The following is a 20475-nucleotide window of genomic DNA, read 5'->3' as shown; positions in this document are numbered from 1 at the left end:
TTGCTGCAAGTTCAAGATCTGGACAACATTTCCAATTACCATAGCTTCAGAATTATATAATAATCAATACCAACTTAACCACAGATGTAAAATACTTTTCTAGTAAAATAACAAAACCACATTAAAAGAAATTAAAGACATAAATAGAAACACAGCTCATGTGGTTAAGATGACAGTGTAGAGTTTAAATTCAGTGTATTCTCTACCAAAGTCTAAATGATGCTTTTGCGGAAATTAAAAAAAAAATCGTAACATTTATGTGGAATTACAAGGGAATCATACATAGAAAAATTAAAAGTCTTCAAATAAAATCATAGAGGAAAGTTCACAATACTGAGTAGGCCATTGCCCTCTTGTGAATTACACAAGAAACAGGCATCCAAAGAAAAAGGTGAGCAAAGAGGATTTCACAAAAATAAGTTTTGTGCATCAGAGGACATTATCAGCATATCAAAATGTAGCTGCAAGAAGCCGCCATGTGAGGTTCTTGCTGGATTCCAATTCACAGTCATACCTAGAGTAGAACAGGTCTTCAGTTCACACTCTTGCTTTCTGTCCTGGGTGCCTTTTGCTGTGTTGCAGTTTTCCATTGCAGAAGGTTGTATAGGTGGTTAGTGTTAACTGTCCACTTGACGGGTTCTAAAATCAACTGGGAGATGGGCCTTGGGGCATGCCTGTGGTGGTGGGGGGGTGTCCTTGATTAAGTCAGTTGATGTGGGAAGACCCATCTTAATTCTGTGGCTGATATGTAAAATTAAATTAATTATAAAATTAAAAAAAATAAAATGCTTAAAACAAAACAAACAAAAAAATTATGGGTGGTACCTGGTCTCTATACGTGGAGAGAATCAAGTTGAACAGTGGCATGCTTAAGTTCATTGTTCTCTGTCCATGGTTATGAATGTGATGTGACAAGCTCCCTAAGCTCCTGCCTCTGTGACTCCCAAGCAACCATGGACTCTACCTTGGAACTATAAGCTAAAATAATCTCTTCTTTACTTAAGTTGCTTTTCTTGGGTTACTTTATGACAACAACAGAAAAGAAACAAAATAGTTGTTTATTTAAACCCCTACTCCCCTGTCACATAACCAGTAACAACCAAATATAGTTTCTAGTTTTCTTTTGTCCCCTTCTAACAGCTGTAGATGTTATTATCCCAGCTCGTGTATCTGTCTTATGCACTTCAAATGTTTTCCCCTCCCAAGGATAAAGATCAATGTAAAAACATTAGGTCACAGTTGTCCCGACATTCACACATAGTATTTCAAATTTTAATTTGCTACCTTGAATGAATTGCCAATATTTGAAAGTTGGTATATGTCACAGAAAAATCTGGGTGTTTCTGTTTGTAATGTAAATGAACTTTGACTTGCCCTCTACTCTCCATTAGCCCCGACAGGCTTCCTGCCGTGGTCCATGTCTTATGGCAGTCATCATTTTATGATCTTCTCCTTTTGTAATGCAAATTGCCTACTTTGAAGTCTATTTGGTATTTTCAACTATTGTTGTCTGAAAAGATTAAGTTGAGATTAACACTACTGGTAATATACTTTCAGTGCCTAAAGGCAAGTATAGGGGAAGATAAAATTATGAAGTTGGTCAAATGGTTCACAGTATCAAGTCATGAAAATGATTGACATTTGTTCAAATTTGCTTTTAAGGCAACCATGTCCCAGGTCAGACAAGTGGGACTGCTGGCTGCTGGGTGTCAGCCATGGAACAAAGATGTGTGTGCTGCCAACGGAGACCGGTTTGCTTACTGCGCAACTCTGGCCATCTATATATACCAGGTCTAATAGCATGGATTATTTCAATTAATGATTCTAGTGCATACAATTACTATTTAATTCATGTTTACATTAGCTCTATGTAGTATGAGAAATTATAATTTAATTGATATTTGTATTTCCCCTTTGAATATTTATGTTAGCAGGGTAAATTATAACACTAAACAATAACATTAATCTTAATTAAGCTTATGGTTGTAAATATATAAAGTGCTTTGAAAATTATGGTACATGAAGAAAATGTTAAAATTTACTCTTAGGGGCTGAAGGAATGCGTCACTGGTTAAGAACACTTACTGCTCTGCCAGAGGACCCCAGTTTGTTCTCCAGAGCCCACATCAGACAGCTAACGACTGGCTGGAACTCTTGATTCAGGAGATCTGATGCCCTTTTCTGGCCTCCTTGGGCACTATGTTCATGTGCTCACACCCAGACACACACACACACACACACACACACACACACACACACACACACACATATAAATTTAAAAAATAATAAAATTCTTTTCAGAGACTGTTTATTAAATAGTTCCTGGTACCAGTGCACACTAACTATATACCTAAAGTGAAATACTCTATGATATTCTAGATTCAGCAATAATTTGTTATATTTTTCTATGTTATTAAATGGTATTTTTTTTCTACCTGGCATTAGAATTTGGTATAACTGTTCAATTACAATGAAGAAAATATGTTAGGCTAAATTATTCAAATAGCAATTTATGACCCCTATAATACTCTTTTTTTAAAATAATTTATTTACTTGTATTTTGTGTACATTGGTGTTTTGCCCACATGAATATCTGTGTGAGAGTGCCAGATCCCCTGGAATAAGAGTTACAGACAGTTGTGAGCTGCCATGTGGGTGCTGGGAATTGAACCCAGGTCCTCTGGAAGAGCAGCCAGTGTTCTTAACCGCTGAGCCATCCCTCCAGCCCCTCTTATAATAGGAATTTTTAATAAATTAACATTCTATACTGTGCTGGTAAAGTCAGTTAGGATTACTGGTGTACAACATTGCTTATTCATGTATCTTTGTATATAAATATCAGCTGAACATCTATATAGAGCACATTTGTTTGTTAGACTCATTGGGGACATTCACAGTATTGCTACAGATAGTTTACATTGCTACCAATTTTTAAATTTAAAAATGTAATTGCTACACAAAATAAACAATTATGCAAACAGGACAACTTAAAATTGTTATCGCTTGCAGTGCTTGCCAGACGTAAACATTCATGTTATCAAAGTTGTCCAAGAAAAGCTATAATTAAGGAAAGAGAAAAACTTAGGGAAATGAAGTCTTAAGAAATGACTAGGTCATTACTCAAAATTTTATATACCAAGATATTCACTGTAGCTTTATTAGTAAGGCAAAAAGGAAAAGTGCTAAGCAGTAGCATAGTGTTATTCCAGTGTTTCCTGAATCCTGACATTAGAAACGGAACTCGGAGCAAATGAGGCGGATCCTCTGTATAGACCTTGTGCTCTTCCTAAGTGTGTGAGCCTGAGGGGAGTCCTACCTAATAAAAAAGCAGTTCAGGAAGTGGGACACGGACTAGGAAGCATACAACAGGACAGAGCCTTACAGGCTAGGTTTTTTGTTTTGTTTTCTTTTGTTTTTTTGCCAAGGTAGGGAGTGGGGTGGGGTGGGGTGGCATTGTGAATTTAAGGAGCTTGTTCTGAAAACATGTTTCTGAGGAGTGGTTTTTGAACTCATATTCTGGGATGGTGAATGAATAATAATGAGAAAATCAGCGAGGAAAGCATTAGAGACCAAGAGAACAAGGAGACAGAAGCTTGGTCATGTAGGAAACTATACGCTATGTTAGCAAGTAGTACCTTAATGAAGGTACAAGACATAATAAATTAAACTGATAAAACAATGAAAAATTAATTCCAGCAGTAATAATTAATGGAGGCACTTATACATACAAACACAAAAAAACTAATAATGTATAGGGTCTATTACACCATTAATAGTTTAAAAATAAATAGCTGAACCATTTCCAAGAGAGAGAGAGAGAGAGACAGAGACAGAGACAGAGACAGACAGAGACAGACAGAGACAGACAGAGACAGAGAGAGAGAACCTAGAGGCCAAGAGAGCTGTGGCCCAAACGGCAATTATATAGGAAAGAAGCTGGGGGAAGGGAGTGAGGCTCCTGGGCTGCTGAAGTTTAGGGTAGGGGGCAGGGTGAGAAGTGCCCAGTGGAGCCTGGACTCTGTAACAGGTACTGCTAGAGGACAAACAGACACTTTGGTATGCTAATAGGCGCCATGGAGTTAGCCATTTGTCAGGAGTTTCTTTGGGACCCAACAGACACATTCAGAGAAAGGGCCAGTCACTGCCTTCCCGTGTGGAGCCTGACCCCACCAGGTTCCAGCGCATTATCCTAATCCAGAGCTCCTGCAGATAGTCCTGGTTAAGCTAAATAGGATACACACACACACACACACACACACACACACACACACACACACACACACTCAAAACCATGCATCTAGAAAAGGGATCTTAGGGAGGAAGCGGAGTTGAGTTGATAGGTTGGCTCCTACAGATAGTCCTGGTTAAGCTAAATAGGATACACACACACACACACACACACACACACACACACACACACACACACACACTCAAAACCATGCATCTAGAAAAGGGACCTTAGGGAGTGGGTGGAGTTGAGTTGATAGGTTGGGGGGTAAGTAAGAGAGTGTAATGGGAGACAATAACCAGAATGCATTAACACATTCCTGAGATGGTCAGGAAATGCATTTTGTTGTTGTGTTGTTTTTTGAGTTTTTGGTTTTGGTTTTGGTTTTTTTCGAGACAGCGTTTCTCTGTGTAGTTTTGCTGCCTGTCTTGGATCTCGCTCTGTAGACCAGGCTGGCCTCGAACTTACAGAGATCTGGAGTTAAAGGCATGTGCCACAGCTGCCCTGTGGGAAATGCATTTTAAGAAAAGAAACACCTTTAATATTTTGGAGAATTGCTTTTGAGCATCACTGAAAACTTCTTAAGAGTTGTTATAAGCAGATAAGTGTTTTCTTTTTAAATAAACTGACTTTAAAATAAACTTAAAAGCCTGTTCATGTTTTTCTGTTAAAGAACAGTTGATTTATTTAACTGAATTTTTTATTCAAACATCTGAAATGTTTTAAAAGATTCTAAATCAAAGGGGTTTTTATATTTCATAAAATATATTGATAAAAATGTAATAAAATTATAAAATATACATGTTTAAAATGTAAACATTTTACTACTTCTAATATAAAATCTTTGCTTCCTCAGTTTTTTTTTTCAAATGCTTTCTTTGAGCTTACTGAATTCAGTTGAATGAAAACCAAGGCATGAATTGAATTCATATTTATTATTATGCAAACCAGTATTTCTGTGCATAGTTTCTGTTTTGTATAGTATGATTTCTAATTGGAAATGTACTGTTTAAAAAGGAGAATTGAACGGCTTGACGTGCTTCATTTTAGTTGGATCACCGTTATAATGAATTCAAACTTCATGCAATTATGTCGGAACATAAAAAGACAATCACGGCAATCTCTTGGTGTCCCCATAACCCTGACCTGTTTGCAAGTGGCAGTACTGATAACTTAGTGATCATTTGGAATGTTGCAGAGCAAAAAGTCATTGCTAAACTCGACAACATCAAAGGTATACTTATAAAGTTTATTTTATCAAGTAAACTATCTCTGTTTCAATTTGTTTAATTAGTTCAGATTTTAAAACAGTATTCAAAATTTCTAGTAGTAAAATGTCTAAGAAATGCATTTCATGCCGTGGCAGGTACATGGGTACAAAACTGAAATAGAATTTCCCAAAAATAAATCTCCAAAGAGGATGTTATTAACTAAGAATGTAGCCAATTACAAATAATTAAATCAATGTTAAAATTTAGTATGAAAATTTCCAGAATAAATATTCAAACAAAACTAGAAAAAATTAATTAGGTAAGTAGCAGGCCTTGCCTGTTCATTGGGGTATTCCAATCTTTGGCACATATGGATGATAATATGCAGATAATGTGCATCTACATGATGTGCTGCTGAGCATGTTTTGTGACCTTATTTGTGCTTTGGTAGAGATGAAAACTTGTTTCAACAAGCAGGTCTTTGGGAATTGGATAATCACAATCCTATTTTACTCAACATTAGGCTTTAATTTTACCTATATTGATGATATAATTAAATAACCATTTTATGTTCAATATCATAGTTCACTTTATTTTTCAGTACCAATGATAATTCGATGATTACTTATAGTGTGTAAGGTATTTCTAGATAGAATGTCAATATTCAGTTTCTTTTAAAAGTATGATAATTTTGAGATAGAAAACAGACACAACTATTGCACTAGTTTAATTTTGTTCAAATTTTCTTTATTTATTCTAACATGTACTTGCAAAATTGGCAATTCATACACATTTGTCCTTGTTTTCTGTAGCAATACAGCCTTTTTAAATTTTTAGCCATATTTAACACATTTAGTATATCGCCTTTTCAATTTATGCCATTAAAAATGTTTTAAAAGTTCAGTGAAAGGAATTGATTTTGTTATTCAAATGTGGTTTTAAGGTATTTTTGAATATATATATTTTGGAATATATAATTCCAAATTATAGGAATTTGAACTGCAAATAGTGGATTTTTCTTCTAAATTCATGTAATCTGTTTTTTTATCACTTTGAATAACCAGTAATTAGGTAGTGAGTAGAGTTTGATCCAACCTCTGAGAAAGATATTTATAAAGCCAGCCATTTAGTGAACATCTTTTAATATAGTTGACAGTTTTTCTTTGCCCTTTTGGTGTATCACTGAGAAAAAAAAAATCCATTGTGACATGAAAACAGCCATTTGTGGCCTTAGTCAGGAGTTTTCATATATCTCCATATTTTCTGATGATCACTGTTAATCAAAAGTCCTATTCTAGTATTGTTTACAGTAATAACAATACACATACCCAATACTTTATATTTTTGTAAATGATCTTATAGAACACAGAAAAACTGCTTGCAATTAATTTTATATTTTATGGTAAAAAAATTAAAGGTTTGTGATGCATTGTTCTCATAAAGTCACAACTTTATGAGAACAACAACACAGAATATGTATTAGCCTATGTTTGAAAATAACAATTTCAATGAACTTTGGAAGTACTATTATTATTATTATCTGTCTTTGTCAATTATCATTATTATTATTATTATTATTATCATCTGTCTTTGTCAAGGAGTCATAATAGAACCTTATGTGAATCAAACATATTTGTTGGGGGAGACTGCTTTAGTTCATTAGCCATAGTTCCCCATGTCTCTGGATATATACTTCTTCACTGACATTTGTAGAAAACTTAAATGATTGTAGTAATAGTGTGGATACATTTTAATTTTTTGCTGTGAAAATTGTCAAAGACTTATTGCTAACTCCTCCATGTTATTTTATTTCCAAATACTTTCCCAATTTGAAAGCTTTAATACTTTACCTAGAAATGTTTAACAATTGTTATTTTTTACAATATTTTAACTTCCACATACAGTATTGGACCTGGATGTTTTTCATTTCTATTTTCTTTCTTTCCCTAGTAAATTAGTCTATTTAGTGGAAAATGAGTGTTAGATTTACCCAATTATTAAATGTTAAAATTGTCAGCAGCTCTACACAGTAACACATTGAGTAACCCTACATATTTCATATATAAAATACACTGGATTAAATGAGTTGGTATTCTCTAAGTATACTCCCCATAGTTTTAAAGATTATCTTGTAAGTACAGTTCCCAATTAAGAAGCTGATTGTTCTTAAAATAATGAAATAATTCTTATATTTCAATTTTTATAAGTGCACAATGCAAACAACAGTTGTACGAATCTTATGCACATCTTTCTGTTGTGTGTGTTTGCATTTAATTTCTTCCAGGGACACCTGCCTGTCTTGGCTGGTGCTGGAACACCGATGATGCTGTGGCCTTCATTTCCCAGAAAGGTCCTCTGCTCATTTGGACCATCTCGGGACCAGACAGTGGAGTGTCTGTACACAAAGAAGCTCATAGTTTTGTGTCGGATATCTGTATATTTAGATGGCACAACCAAAAGAAGGGAAAAGTTGCATTTGGTCATATCGATGGAAGCATATCAATTTTTCAGCCTGGTAAGTATTTAATTATCTTGATCTCATCTGTTTTTCTTAGCAAGTTATTTCTTATTCACATGCATGTATTAGTCTGAGAATAAACAACTTGAAAAAAAGGAAAGGCTTATTTTGGCTTAGTGTGGCTCATAATGTGAGAGGTTCCAGTCTCTGATCCATTATCCTCATTGTGTTGAGCCTGTGTGAGCATACTACCACTTACAACATACGACAGGAAAATCTTATTAATCATGTGTTGAGTATGAAAAAGAGAAGAGGAAGGGAAGTTAGTCCCATCATTCCCTTCAAAGGCATATTCCTAGTGATCTAAAACCTCCAGTACAACATGCTTTTAAAAAATATTAAACCAGAATTTTTTTCCCGAGACAGGGTTTCTCTGTGTAGTTTTGGTGCCTGTCCTGGATCTCGCTCTGTGGACCAGGCTGGCCTCGAACTCACAGAGATCTGTCTGGCTCTGCCTCCCGAGTGCTGGGATTAAAGGTGTGCGCCATCACCTCCCAGCCAGAACCTGATTTTTCAAGGTGCCATCCACGACCTCCCACACCCTGTCGCCAGTAGGACAAGCTGTGGACCAAACCTTCCTCACATGAGCCTGGGGGGGGGGGGGGCTCCAGACTCCAGATTAGAGCAGTGCTGAAAGACCAATTGCAAAGCATGTTAGGATTATCCAGATGTGCTCAGTCCTAATGTTCACTTGAAGCCAATTTTACTGAAAGGCATGAAATTCCCCTTCTATGTTCTGTGTGGAACTTTCTTTTAATCAACTCCCATCCATCGTTTGTTTTTGTTTGGAATTTTCAGATCAGTCTTTTATATCTGCACATTTACAGAAAATAAGTCAAATGAACAAGAATTTTCAGCCGGGAGGTATAACAGTTTTCTAATACCACCCACGGATGATTTACATTTTGATAGAGATACTGCGATACCACCGTACTTTATCAAAGATATCACCCCTTACAGAGAAAGAGACAGTGAAGCTTTGAACGCCTAGTTACTTAACTGGACTGACTAGGCCTGTTATGAATTATTGTCAGGTTTATATTCACTTTAAAATTTAGGCAATAATAGAACATAATTTTATTATTTTGTTATTGCTCTTTCAAGAATGAAATAATTAAAAATACCTAATGTTTAACTTTTCTGACATTAATAAAGAATTAAAATTGATTGAGGAAAGTTTTCTTTGTGAGTATACATTTTATTTGTTGCTTTTATAGTTTTCCCCTTATGGCTACAGTGAATTGTGTAAACTTACATGATTTCTTCACTCTTTTCTTTAACCATCTGATCTCAAATCAAAAATTTAAAAGTTGTATGCTATATCACCTTCAATTTTTCAACCCCAACTTTCCCTGACTACAGTTTTTAATGTAGAAGCTGCTAAACTTCTATCACAAGATTTTCTTCTTATCTGATAGGCCAAGAAACTCAATTTTATAAATAAAACATAACATCAGTGTAGCCGGAAGGTTTCTCTGGTCTCTCCTAGCTCCAAGGTCCCACAGCCGCTTATAAAATAATCATTCAGGGACTGGAGAGATGACTCAGTGGTTAAGAGCACTGGCTGCTCTTCCAGAGGTCCTGAGTTCAATTTCCAGCACCCACATGGCGGCTTACAACTATCTATAACTGTAGTCCCATGGGATCCTAAACCCTCTTCTGATGTGCAAATGTACTTGCAGACAATATGCCAATAAATATAAAAATAAAATAAAATCTTTAAAAAAATAATCATTCAGAGGCTTAATATTAATTACCAATTGTACAGCCTATGGCAGGCTTCTTGCTAGCTAGCTCTTATAACTTGACCCATTTCTATTCATCTATAAGTTGCCATGTGGCTGTGGCTTACTTTCACATCTTGCTTCTCCTGGCAGTGCTGGTGTCTCTCTCCCCTCTCTTTTCTTCTCCCTGTCTCTCTCTCCAGTATCCTGCCTAGCTATAACCTGCCCTGCCATAGGCCACACAGCTTTATTTATCAACCAATCAGAGCAACACATATTCACAGCATACAGAAAGACATCCCACAACACATCAGTAGCACATATCAATAAAAATATCAGCTATATTCTTATGATAACTGGCCACAAAACTTTATGGATTCATTTTTTTTTCTATTCCTTACAATAAAAACACAAGGATCCCAGAAAAGAAGTGATGAATGTAGTCCATTATCATTTAACTACGGGGGTTTAAAACAATATGATTCAGGCATGTCCAACCCAAGCCCGTGAATTTTGTAAATGGCAATGTCTTTTTGAAATGCATGAAACTTGGACACACCTAACAGCATTCACAGTTCAAACTCTTCCATTTTGTTTTCATGGTTTGAATTTTTTTACATACTAAGATACTTTTGAAAGAACACAAAATTAACTGGCACAAACAAATACCCACAATCTTAAGAAATAGTCTTTGGCTAATAAGTCCTTTTTTTAAATAACTCTTTCGATTTTATGATTATTATGCACATCACTTTCTATCACACCAAATAAGCAGTTAAGAAGTACTTATTTGGATAAATAAAATGTAATTTTTTTTTGTGCGTGTATGTGGGCAGTGTGTGCATATGTCTGTATGTGTGTGGGAGTGTGGGAGTGTGTGTGTGTGTGTGTGTGTGTGTGTGTGTGTGTGTGTTATTTTCAAGTCCACATCTGTACATGAAGACTATGTGGTCACTATTGGCCAGTCTAATCCTGCCCTGCCCAACTTTAACTCCAGGTGCTAGGGATCCAAACTCTGGTCCTATGCTCACATAGCAAACACTTTACTGCCTAAGGCCATCTCTCCAGCATTAAACCTATTTTTATTTTAATATACAAAGTAGATAAAGCTAAATGAATAAAATTGCACATCTATTTTCTGTGATTATATAACTAAAATTCTGAATAAATACTACCTATTTAAGATTAGCAGTGTTTTTTTAAAAAAAATGGTTTTGTGAGTTTAATCAAAGCTGAAATAATAAGATATTAAATTCACTTTGTAAGTAAATAGTTGATGTAGCTAAGGGATATTAACTTGTTTTTACTTTCATGTTCTGATTTGTTGAAAAGAACATATAATTATGAGACTGAAACAAGAGTGATTGTATAGTTTTGTTTTGTTGTTTTTTTTTTTTTTTTGATGTGTGTGTTCCTGTGTGGGGAAGTGCATGTGTGTGTGTGTGTGTGTGTGTGTGTGTGTGTGTGTGTGTGTGTACATTTGTAGATGCACATTTGTGTGCAGGTGCATGTGCACATGTGTCTGTGTGGAGGCCAGAGAAGAGTTTCAGGCATCATTCCTCAATAATGCCATCTCCTTAACTTTTGAGACTGTCTGTCACATTGGCATGGAGCTTGCCCATAGGGCTATGCTGTGGGATGTCTTTCTGTAGGCTGTGAATATGTGTTGCTCCCATTGGCTAATAAATAAAGCTGCATTGGCCTATGACAGGGTAGGATGGAGCCAGGTGTGAAATCCAAGAGAGATAGTGAGAGGAGAAAGGAGAGTAAAGGGAGATGCCAAATCACCATCCCAGGAGTAACATGTAATGGGACACAGGTAAAGCCACAGAATATGTGGCGATACATAGATTAGTAGTTATGGGTTGAGTTAAGTTATAAGAGCTAGCTAGTAAGAAGCCTCAGCCCTAAGCCATATAATTTGCGATTAATATTAAGCCTCCAAGTGATTATTTTATAAGCAGCTGCAGGAGAGGTGGGGTGGGGGGGGAGGTGGGGGCGTGGTGGGAGGTTGAGGCGGGTAGAAAGACATGAGACCTCAGGCTGCGTGGGACCGGAGAAACTTAAGGCTACAGAGCTAGAATGGCTGATCAGCAAGCTCCAGGAATCTGCTTGTCTCCAATTCCAGAATGCTAGGACTATAACCATGTTCGTTCATGCCCATCATTTTTATCTGGCTCTGGGGATTGGATGCAGATCCTCATACTTTCAAGGCAAGCACTGAGCTGTCTTCCTGCACTCCATAATCGTGTACTTTTAAACAAGCACATCCTCTGAAATTTATAATTCCTCAGACTACAAAATATTTCTTTCCTATTTACATTGTCTGTGTTTAATTGCCCCATTGGCTATCTTTTGGGATTAAGGGGACTCCAGAGTTGTTCTCATGTGGTTCCTCAGCGACACATCTTTCCCCCACTGCCAGCTATATATTTAATTTACAAAAGTAAAGATGATTTCTGATAATTCCTTGAATATTTAATTTCACTTATTTATTTATTCTGGATTTCTTGTTTTAATGCTCTGGTTTGAATTATGACAACTGATGATGAAGAATGAGAAAGGAATTACTGTAAATACTGGTAATGCTATTTATGACACATCCTTACTGTGATAAGCTCTTTAATAAACTACTCGTGTAATGTTGTCAAAATCTCTGTGAACAAATCTTGAATCCTCCATTATAAAACCAGAGACCCTTAGGCATCAAAGACTGTGGCTTGTTCAGGAGAGCAAAGCTAGTTAGTGTAGAACCTGAGTGTGGACCTAGGCAACCAACTCTGAAGTTACTGTTTTTACTTATGAAAAACATTTTACTAATATTCTCTATTCCACTATTACTTCCCTGTCCCTGTCCTCATGAGAAAGTGAAACTGTTTCTTCTTATGAGACAAGCAAATCTTTTTCTTCTAGAGTTTCAGTAATAAACATGAGGAATATTTCAAGCACTTGAGAGTATCCTAATAAAGCAGTTAACCCTGACTGGCATCATCGGGGCTAACAGTTTGCCCATGCACATGTCAGCCAGGCCTTCCATATAGGAAAGCCAGATCATGCTCTCGGGCATCTCAGAGACTGGGAACATACAGTAGAGACCATGAATGAAACACTGATCTTTGATGCTCTCTGAAACAAGTTCTTTTTTATGAAATAGGTAGTAAACATCAGAAGCACGTTCTGAGACCTGAGTCTCTTGAAGGGACAGATGAAGAGGATCCAGTGACAGCCCTGGAGTGGGACCCCCTATCCACTGACTATCTTCTGGTGGCTAATTTGCATTATGGGATTCGCCTGCTGGATTCTGAATCACTGTATTGCATCACAACGTTTACTTTTCCCAGTGCAGCAGTGTCTGTGCAGTGCTTAGCCTGGGTTCCCAGTGCTCCAGGCATGTTTATAACCGGAGGTAAATGTATCCGTTTTCCCGAAAGCTTCAAATCCGTGAATGTTCATGAACTGAATTAGATCAATTGTGTTTTGTTAGTTGATTTCATAAAACTCGTTAATTAATATCACAAATATTTAATATAGTAAGTGTCTAATTTATAGTATGTCACTGACATGATTAAAGTGAAATTAAGGCATCATATTTCCTGCATGTAGAAATACACTGTGATATATTATATATATACACATGTACCTGTGTTTATATGTGCACAAACAGCAAACAATTGGATTCCAGGTGTGGATAGAGGACATCGAAGGCAATGATTGGAAAATAATCAAATTTCCTGATAGGAGCCTGATTAACCTCACTAATTTTAACAGATCATCACCAGATATGCTAAGATAGTTAAGTATCTTCAATCAAATTTAGAAATGAAAGTAGTATATAGTTCCTGTCTGAGAGAAGCTGTCATGGTACCTCATGAAATCTGAGAAGATGGAAAAGTTTAGGAGTAGCAATAGCAAATAATACCCAACTTTTACTGTTTACTAAGGCTCAGAGAAAGAGAAAGAAGTGGGGAGAGAGAGGGAGGGAGAGAGAGAACAGAGAGATGACAGTCAACCATTCCATGAGAGTTACATTTATTCCATGAGAGTTACATTTATTCCATCTACATTTATATATATGTACTTGGCATAAAATAATATTATTTTTCAACTCAATAGTTTGTGGGATTCTGTACTTGTTTTACTTTTGCAGTTTTAATTTAAATAAAAATAGATGGATTCCCAGTTTATATATCTTAGTAAACTTTAAATAAGTTTATGGGATTTTATGAATAATAGATAAGAAAAAAATAAATATATTTATTACTAGTAAGATAAACTTCATATGCCACGAAATTCACCTGTTTTAACCACAGTTCAGTGGTTTCTAGTCTATTCTCAAGGTTATATGACCATTATCTCAATCCAGAGTATTTATTTTTTTTCCCAACAAAAGCTGTATCCACTAATAACCAAGTATCACTGTTCCTGTCCACACCCTGAAAAGCACACATGCATATAAACAGATAATCTACTTCCTGTCTCCGAGTTTGCCTATCTGGGGCATTTTAGGCAGTCATTCCAAATGTGGTCTTTTGTATTCGCTCCTTTTGCTTAGCACAGTATTTTCAAGATTCATCTGTGTTGTAGCATAAACCAATTTTGTCACTCCTTCCTGTCATAAATACTATCCTATTATAGATGGTGTCGTTGGTCGCTATTTATACTATTCACGCTTTAGGTGATTATGAATAACACTGTTATTATGAGCATCAGTGTAGAACTGTTATGTGAACTTATAATTCTGTTAACTTAAAAACACTGATAAAATTACTGGGCAATAAGGTAATATGTGTGATGGTTTGAGGCACTGACAGACTATTCTCAAATGCAAGCTATTGAGGAGAGATTTGGAAGGGAGAGCAATTTTCTAATTGATTTTCAAGTACGTTTGATTTATTTGTCTGAAAGCAGATAATGAGTAGCTGATAGACATTTCAAAATAAAGAGATTGCTTAGTGTTAGACGTGGATAACTTTCTTTGCCTGACCATTTCCTAGAGTGAGTGTTGTCCAAGGAGATTGTTCATGGTGGACAGCTTTTAGGGAAGGCAGTTTCTAACACAGTGACAGAGTGTAATGGAATAAAAAATAAACATGCCCCAAATTTAAAACTGGAGCAGGATATCAGCCATTTCTTTGATTGTATCATTAATATTTAAATGATATCAGTGATTGCCTCTGGAAATCTTTGTTGTTATTTCTATGACTGGGTATTTTAGTGCCAAACAAATGTGTTGATATTTGCATTTCTGATGATCTGACTAGATTCTCAAGTGGGTGTTTTACGTATTTGGAATGTTTCAAGAACAACACCTATCGATAATTTTAAATTAAAGAAAATGGGATTTCACTGCTTACATGTAGTTAATTCTCCTCCAAAGAAGAAATGTAAGTAAAAATATAAAAGTTTTGTTAATACTACACAGTATCATATTTCTGCACAGAAAGTGGTACCACAATATAAATATATTATATATTTTATACTGCTAAAAAGCATTTTAAAGAATTAGCCTTGAGCCGGGCAGTAGTGGCACATGCCTTTAATCCCAGCACTGGGAGGCAGAGCCAGGCAGATCTCTGTTAGTTCAAGGCCAATCTGGTCTACAGAGTAAGATCCAGGCCAGGCACCAAAGCTACACAGAGAAACCTTGCCTCGAAAAACAAAACAACAAAAAAAGAATTAGCCTTGATAATATGCATGCTGAAGGAACCATAAACCCACAGAATAATTAGTATTCCTAATATAATACTATTTAGAGCCAACCAACGTTTGCAAAATGCTACTGAATGATAACATTCAGATAATCTTAAATTATTGCTGTGAGGGAGGTGAAACAATGATATTGATGAGAATTATTAAGAATGATGGGATTAAATAAAAGTGGCACAGCAGGCATAATTTATGTCTTAAGTATACCTCATTTACAAGCTACAAAGTTTATAGCAAAAAAAAAGTTAAGGTAATCTCAGTGTTCAAATTACAAGACTTAGAAATCTGGGTTTCATTTTGGCTATGAGTTGTCACTGAATTTATAGAACTTTGAGTCATCTCTGCTCTTTTGTTTTTGCACATTATTTTCTGATTATTTGCTGATTTTCTAATGCAAGATAAATAGTCAAATGCATATTCTAAATAAACAATCTGGAACTTTGAATAAGTTTTTAGTTAGACTTTTTGTTAAAGTAAGCAAGAATAGAATTAACTTTCTGTGAGGTCTATCATAATCGTTCTGCATAGGGGGTAGTGTGTCCATATGGTGACTGCAGAAACTATGGACTAAGGAACTTTTTTCTCCAATTAAAATATAATTAAATAATTTATCCTACCCCTCTGATGTCCGATTCCCCCCAAATTCACAGACTCCTTTAACCATTGCTGTTACTGATATACATAAAAGAACCAACATAAATACAATCTGCTGAGTTCCTTCAGTGTTGGCTGCATGTATATGTTTCTGTGGATCACCACTGAGTATTGTAGAGCCAATGATGGGGCTTTTGATTAAAAGAATAATTTATGATTGGGGCTCAGTGGTTAAAAGAGAGCTTTCTATTCTCTCAGAGGACTTGAGTTTAGTTCCCAGCACTCACATCAAGCAGCTCACACTACATGTAACTCCAGCTCCAGGACATCTGACACCTTCGTCTGGTCTCCACAGGCACCTGCACACGTGTAGTATACACTCAAACACAGACACGCACACGCGCGTGCACGTACATGGATCTGGGATAGTCATTTCCTCCTTACTCAAGCCTATTTTTCCTCATACAAATATAAATAACTAACAATGGCTATTAAAATTAATGTTTTTTCTAATTCAGAGGGCATTGATAAATAGTTAGAAGTGACTAATTTGAACCTCAATCACTTTTGTAAACTTAAATCAATCTGTAGAGTCTCAGCTTTTCAAAGATTTGAACCTGGGTTTAGAGGAATCAGGATTGGTGGATGCTGATTGAGAGACTAGCTAGAATATTATACATTGCTTCTATGTTCTTTTTCTGTATGCATTACTTTGTTTTGTCATTATGAATTTTCATATCTTGGAAAGATTTAGACCTCATAATCATTTTCTTTCATATTTTCCTGATGACAAAAGTGTCCATGTCTATTAAAAGCCAGAAAATCTAAAGAAGCACATACTAATATTGTCGTTTTTGAGTAGTATCTTTCAAATACTCTGTTGTTAGGTAGACTTCCAGGCTTATTTTTCCTAGTTTGCATTAAATACAATACCATGAACTAAGAACCATTATGAAATGCAGTTTAAAAAATAAAGACATTTAATTCTAAACAACAAGAATTCCAAGCAGATTGATGCATAAAGTTTGTCAAGACCACTCATGATGTCAAATAATTAAAATATCAAAGGATGGTTATGGAACATATGAACTTTTACCCATAATATATGTCATTGAACTAAACTGATTATTCTCAAATGCCTCTTTTATTATCTATTCTGGTTTGGACTTCCTGTCATTCTCAGGCTCAAAGAAATGAGCCATATCTATAATGAATGCAACAAGACTTCCTTATATTTTAAACAGAATATAAAATACTCGGAAGTATTTATGCATATTTCAATGAGTAATTAATAGTTTGTACTAATAATTTACAATGGTGTTAAGAATAGAAGCAATTTGCACTGACTTGAAAATTAATTCATAAAGTTTTTTACATTGACAGAAAAACATCACCTATGTGGGTGGCTGGGTATGAAGTTGTTGTACTGCTCATTTATTTTATGTGCCTGTGTGTGTGTCTCCATGTAATTGTGGAGTATATGTGCACATGTGTGTATGCCTGCCTTTGTGTGTGGAGGAGGAAAACGGCATTGGATCCCCTGGAGATGGAGCTTCAGATATTTGTGGGACACTCATGTATGTAACTCATTTGTTACATAGGTACTCTAACCTTCGTACTCATGACTATACAGCAAGCTGTCTTAACTGCTGAGCCGTCTTCTGGCCTCTGATGGCAGTATTTTGTAAGGAGATTGTTTTTAAAATTAATAATGTCATATTTTAATTTATGGCGATAACAAGCTATACTTTTGTAAAAGGCTAAGATTCTTGACTAATTTTCAGTCATACTGGTTTATCTGTACTTGTATAAACTTTATTATAATCAAGATCTATACTCCTATTTCCACATTTTTTGGTGATTCTGAGGAAATAGAAATTGGGCTCGCTGATATAGATTATGAATTTAGAACAAAACAGAAAGTTGAAGTATAAGTTAAGTCCTGTGATTTTATTCTAGGAAAGGTGATTGCTATTTTCCCTTCATATTTTAGTTTCAGCTCAGTCTCCAAACAGAAATCATTATACCTCCTCAACAAGTGAAGCAGTTCCACCCCCAAACTTGACGCAGAATCAAGCATTTTCTCTTCCTCCTGGTCATGTTGTGTGCTGCTTCTTGGATGGTGGAGTTGGGCTTTATGATATGGGAGCCAAGAAGTGGGATTTTCTTAGGGAATTGGTACGTCCTCCGGTTATTGCTTCTATTAAGTGCAATGCTTATTTTGTATAAATTTGTGATATTTATATATACCTGCATATTAATATTGCTAAACATTATTTTGTAGGTAATAGTATACTGTTGTTTTTGCTGTTGAAACATTTTAGATAACACAGGGTAACAACAACAACAGAAAGCTGTGCCTGTGGCTAATTGGTACAGGGTTTGCCTTATTATTTGAGACCCAGTTTAATCCTTAGCTCCACAGAAGAGAAAGAAGCAAAGAGCAGACAGCAGTATATTTATGGAAGAAAAATGACTGGAGTGTGCTCCTCTCTTGGAAGCCAGGAAGCAGAGATAAGAGTGGGAGAAATGCAGAGACACACCCTGTTAGAACAGGGCCCCCAAGACCTCCATCTGTTCATGAGGCCGTACCTCCTAAAATTTCTACCACTTCTGAATAATACTAACAAGTTGATCTGGCATCACTTAGCATTTGGAAGGTCTGCATATGGTTGCTGCCTCACTAGGCATCAAAACCTTCCAAACAAGGCTTTAAAGTGAAGGAAAATTCTATAATGTTTTCCTCTCTCACATACCCTTTCCTTTTGGCACAAAGAAAACAAGAAATATTTTATTTTTCAATGTGAGTTTTCAGGTTTCCGAAGCTGAAATTTGAAAGCTCAGCAGCAGAAAAAAATTTAAGTATAAGTAATGAAAGTTACCACCTTATGTCTGTTGTTATCACTGTACATGTGTAAATTTTATGTATTATGCTTTATTAATAAGGAGTTCCTCCATAATATGATTTTTTTAAAAAAATAATGAATTCTAGGGCCATGTGGAAACTATATTTGACTGCAAATTCAAACCTGATGATCCAAATCTCTTAGCAACAGCTTCATTTGATGGCACTATAAAAGTCTGGGATGTAAACACCTTAACAGCAGTGTATACTTCTCCTGGTAATGAAGGGGTCATTTTTGCTCTTTCATGGGCTCCAGGTAAGACTTCCTTTTATTAAAATCCAGAATGAAATCAAGTGACTTTCCTAAATCTTATTCAAATTTATCTTCTTCATCCAGGTTTAATCTTGTTCCAAACGGCTGTTGAGACAAATTAATAGCAACATTTTTGTCAGTTCAACTTCTGTGAGATGTAAGGCTTTTTATACCATAGCTCACCTGCAAAAGAACTTTGATTCCTGGGCTATTAAGATAACAGCCACATAGAAAACCTACAGTAAATCTAGATGATTTGAATATTATCTAATTTTGGCTGTATTTGTAGAGCTATGACTTTAAAGATCAATGGATTTTGCATGATAAAATTTTTCCTGAAAATTTTTGTGTATTTTTCATTTTTTAAAAAGAAGTATTATTTGTGTTTTCAACTGAAAAATTTTTTTGATCAGCTTCCAAAAATATTTTCATAATCATTAAAATATTACTAAATAGCCAGGAAATATGAGTAGTAACACATTATGCATTCATATAATACTTAGGAGTTACTGATAACCTGGGGGATTGTGTCTATACTGCTTGGTTTGATAACAGAGCCATCTCTGTCTTTTCAACTTCTATGCTAAATTATTTATTGATCTCAAATATTATCAGAGATTTGCTCTAAAAAAATTTAGTAGGAGCTATAGAATAAATAAATTGATCATGTAACTATTGAAGTTATATAGCTAATATATTCATTGCTTTGTTCTCTTTCATAGTTGATGCATTGATAACAGTTATATAATTATATTTTCAAAATTTCCATTATAAATATATCAACTGTGTGTCCAGTGCAATGGCTCTGTGGGTAACAGAGATTATTGCAAAGCCCAGTGACCTGAGTTTAATCCCCTGGTACCTGGATTGCAGACTGGGAGAACCAATTCCTACAGATCTTCCTCTAAGTTCCAAAGGCATGCACATGCTCCTTCCCACACAAATAAAAAAAAAAATAAGTATCAACTACAATTCTTAAATAAATTTCAAGTCTTCCCCTTTTCAAAAATTGCATTTTTAAAGAGAATCACATTTGTAGAAAATACTAAATGTATAATCTCCAACCAATTGTGTTCTAAGGTGATTCAGATTGCATTGCTGGTGCCACTTCCCAAAATGGTGCTTTTATTTGGGATGTTCAAAAGGGCAAAATGATACAGCGATTCAATGAGGTAAGATTAACTTATTGTTGTCAAGTCACATTATGTCTTACTGCATGTTATGTAAATGTTTCGTCTCAATGTGCAACAATACAATGGTATATATGTTTTCCCAATTAGAAGACACTGTAAGGAACTACTGATAATCCAGGATGAATTTGATAATTACAACTGAA

The 20475-nt window shown here is 35.5% G+C and overlaps 1 protein-coding gene across 1 annotated transcript in view; it reads left to right on the top strand.

The window, feature by feature from the left end:
• Nucleotides 1-20475, top strand: part of Wdr17 (WD repeat domain 17) — a 55614-nt gene that overhangs the window by 7096 nt on the left and 28043 nt on the right. The window contains exons 2-9 of the mRNA XM_059245019.1: nt 1663-1791; nt 5279-5462; nt 7724-7954; nt 12836-13087; nt 14943-15065; nt 17975-18159; nt 18974-19142; nt 20220-20311. Of these exons, the coding sequence (XP_059101002.1) occupies nt 1663-1791; nt 5279-5462; nt 7724-7954; nt 12836-13087; nt 14943-15065; nt 17975-18159; nt 18974-19142; nt 20220-20311 (1365 nt within the window). The remainder of the gene's footprint in view (nt 1-1662; nt 1792-5278; nt 5463-7723; nt 7955-12835; nt 13088-14942; nt 15066-17974; nt 18160-18973; nt 19143-20219; nt 20312-20475) is intronic.

The sequence above is a fragment of the Peromyscus eremicus genome, chromosome 17 (assembly GCF_949786415.1).
Source record: "Peromyscus eremicus chromosome 17, PerEre_H2_v1, whole genome shotgun sequence".
NCBI lineage: Eukaryota > Metazoa > Chordata > Mammalia > Rodentia > Cricetidae > Peromyscus > Peromyscus eremicus.
This window is presented reverse-complemented; position numbering and strand designations above follow the sequence as displayed.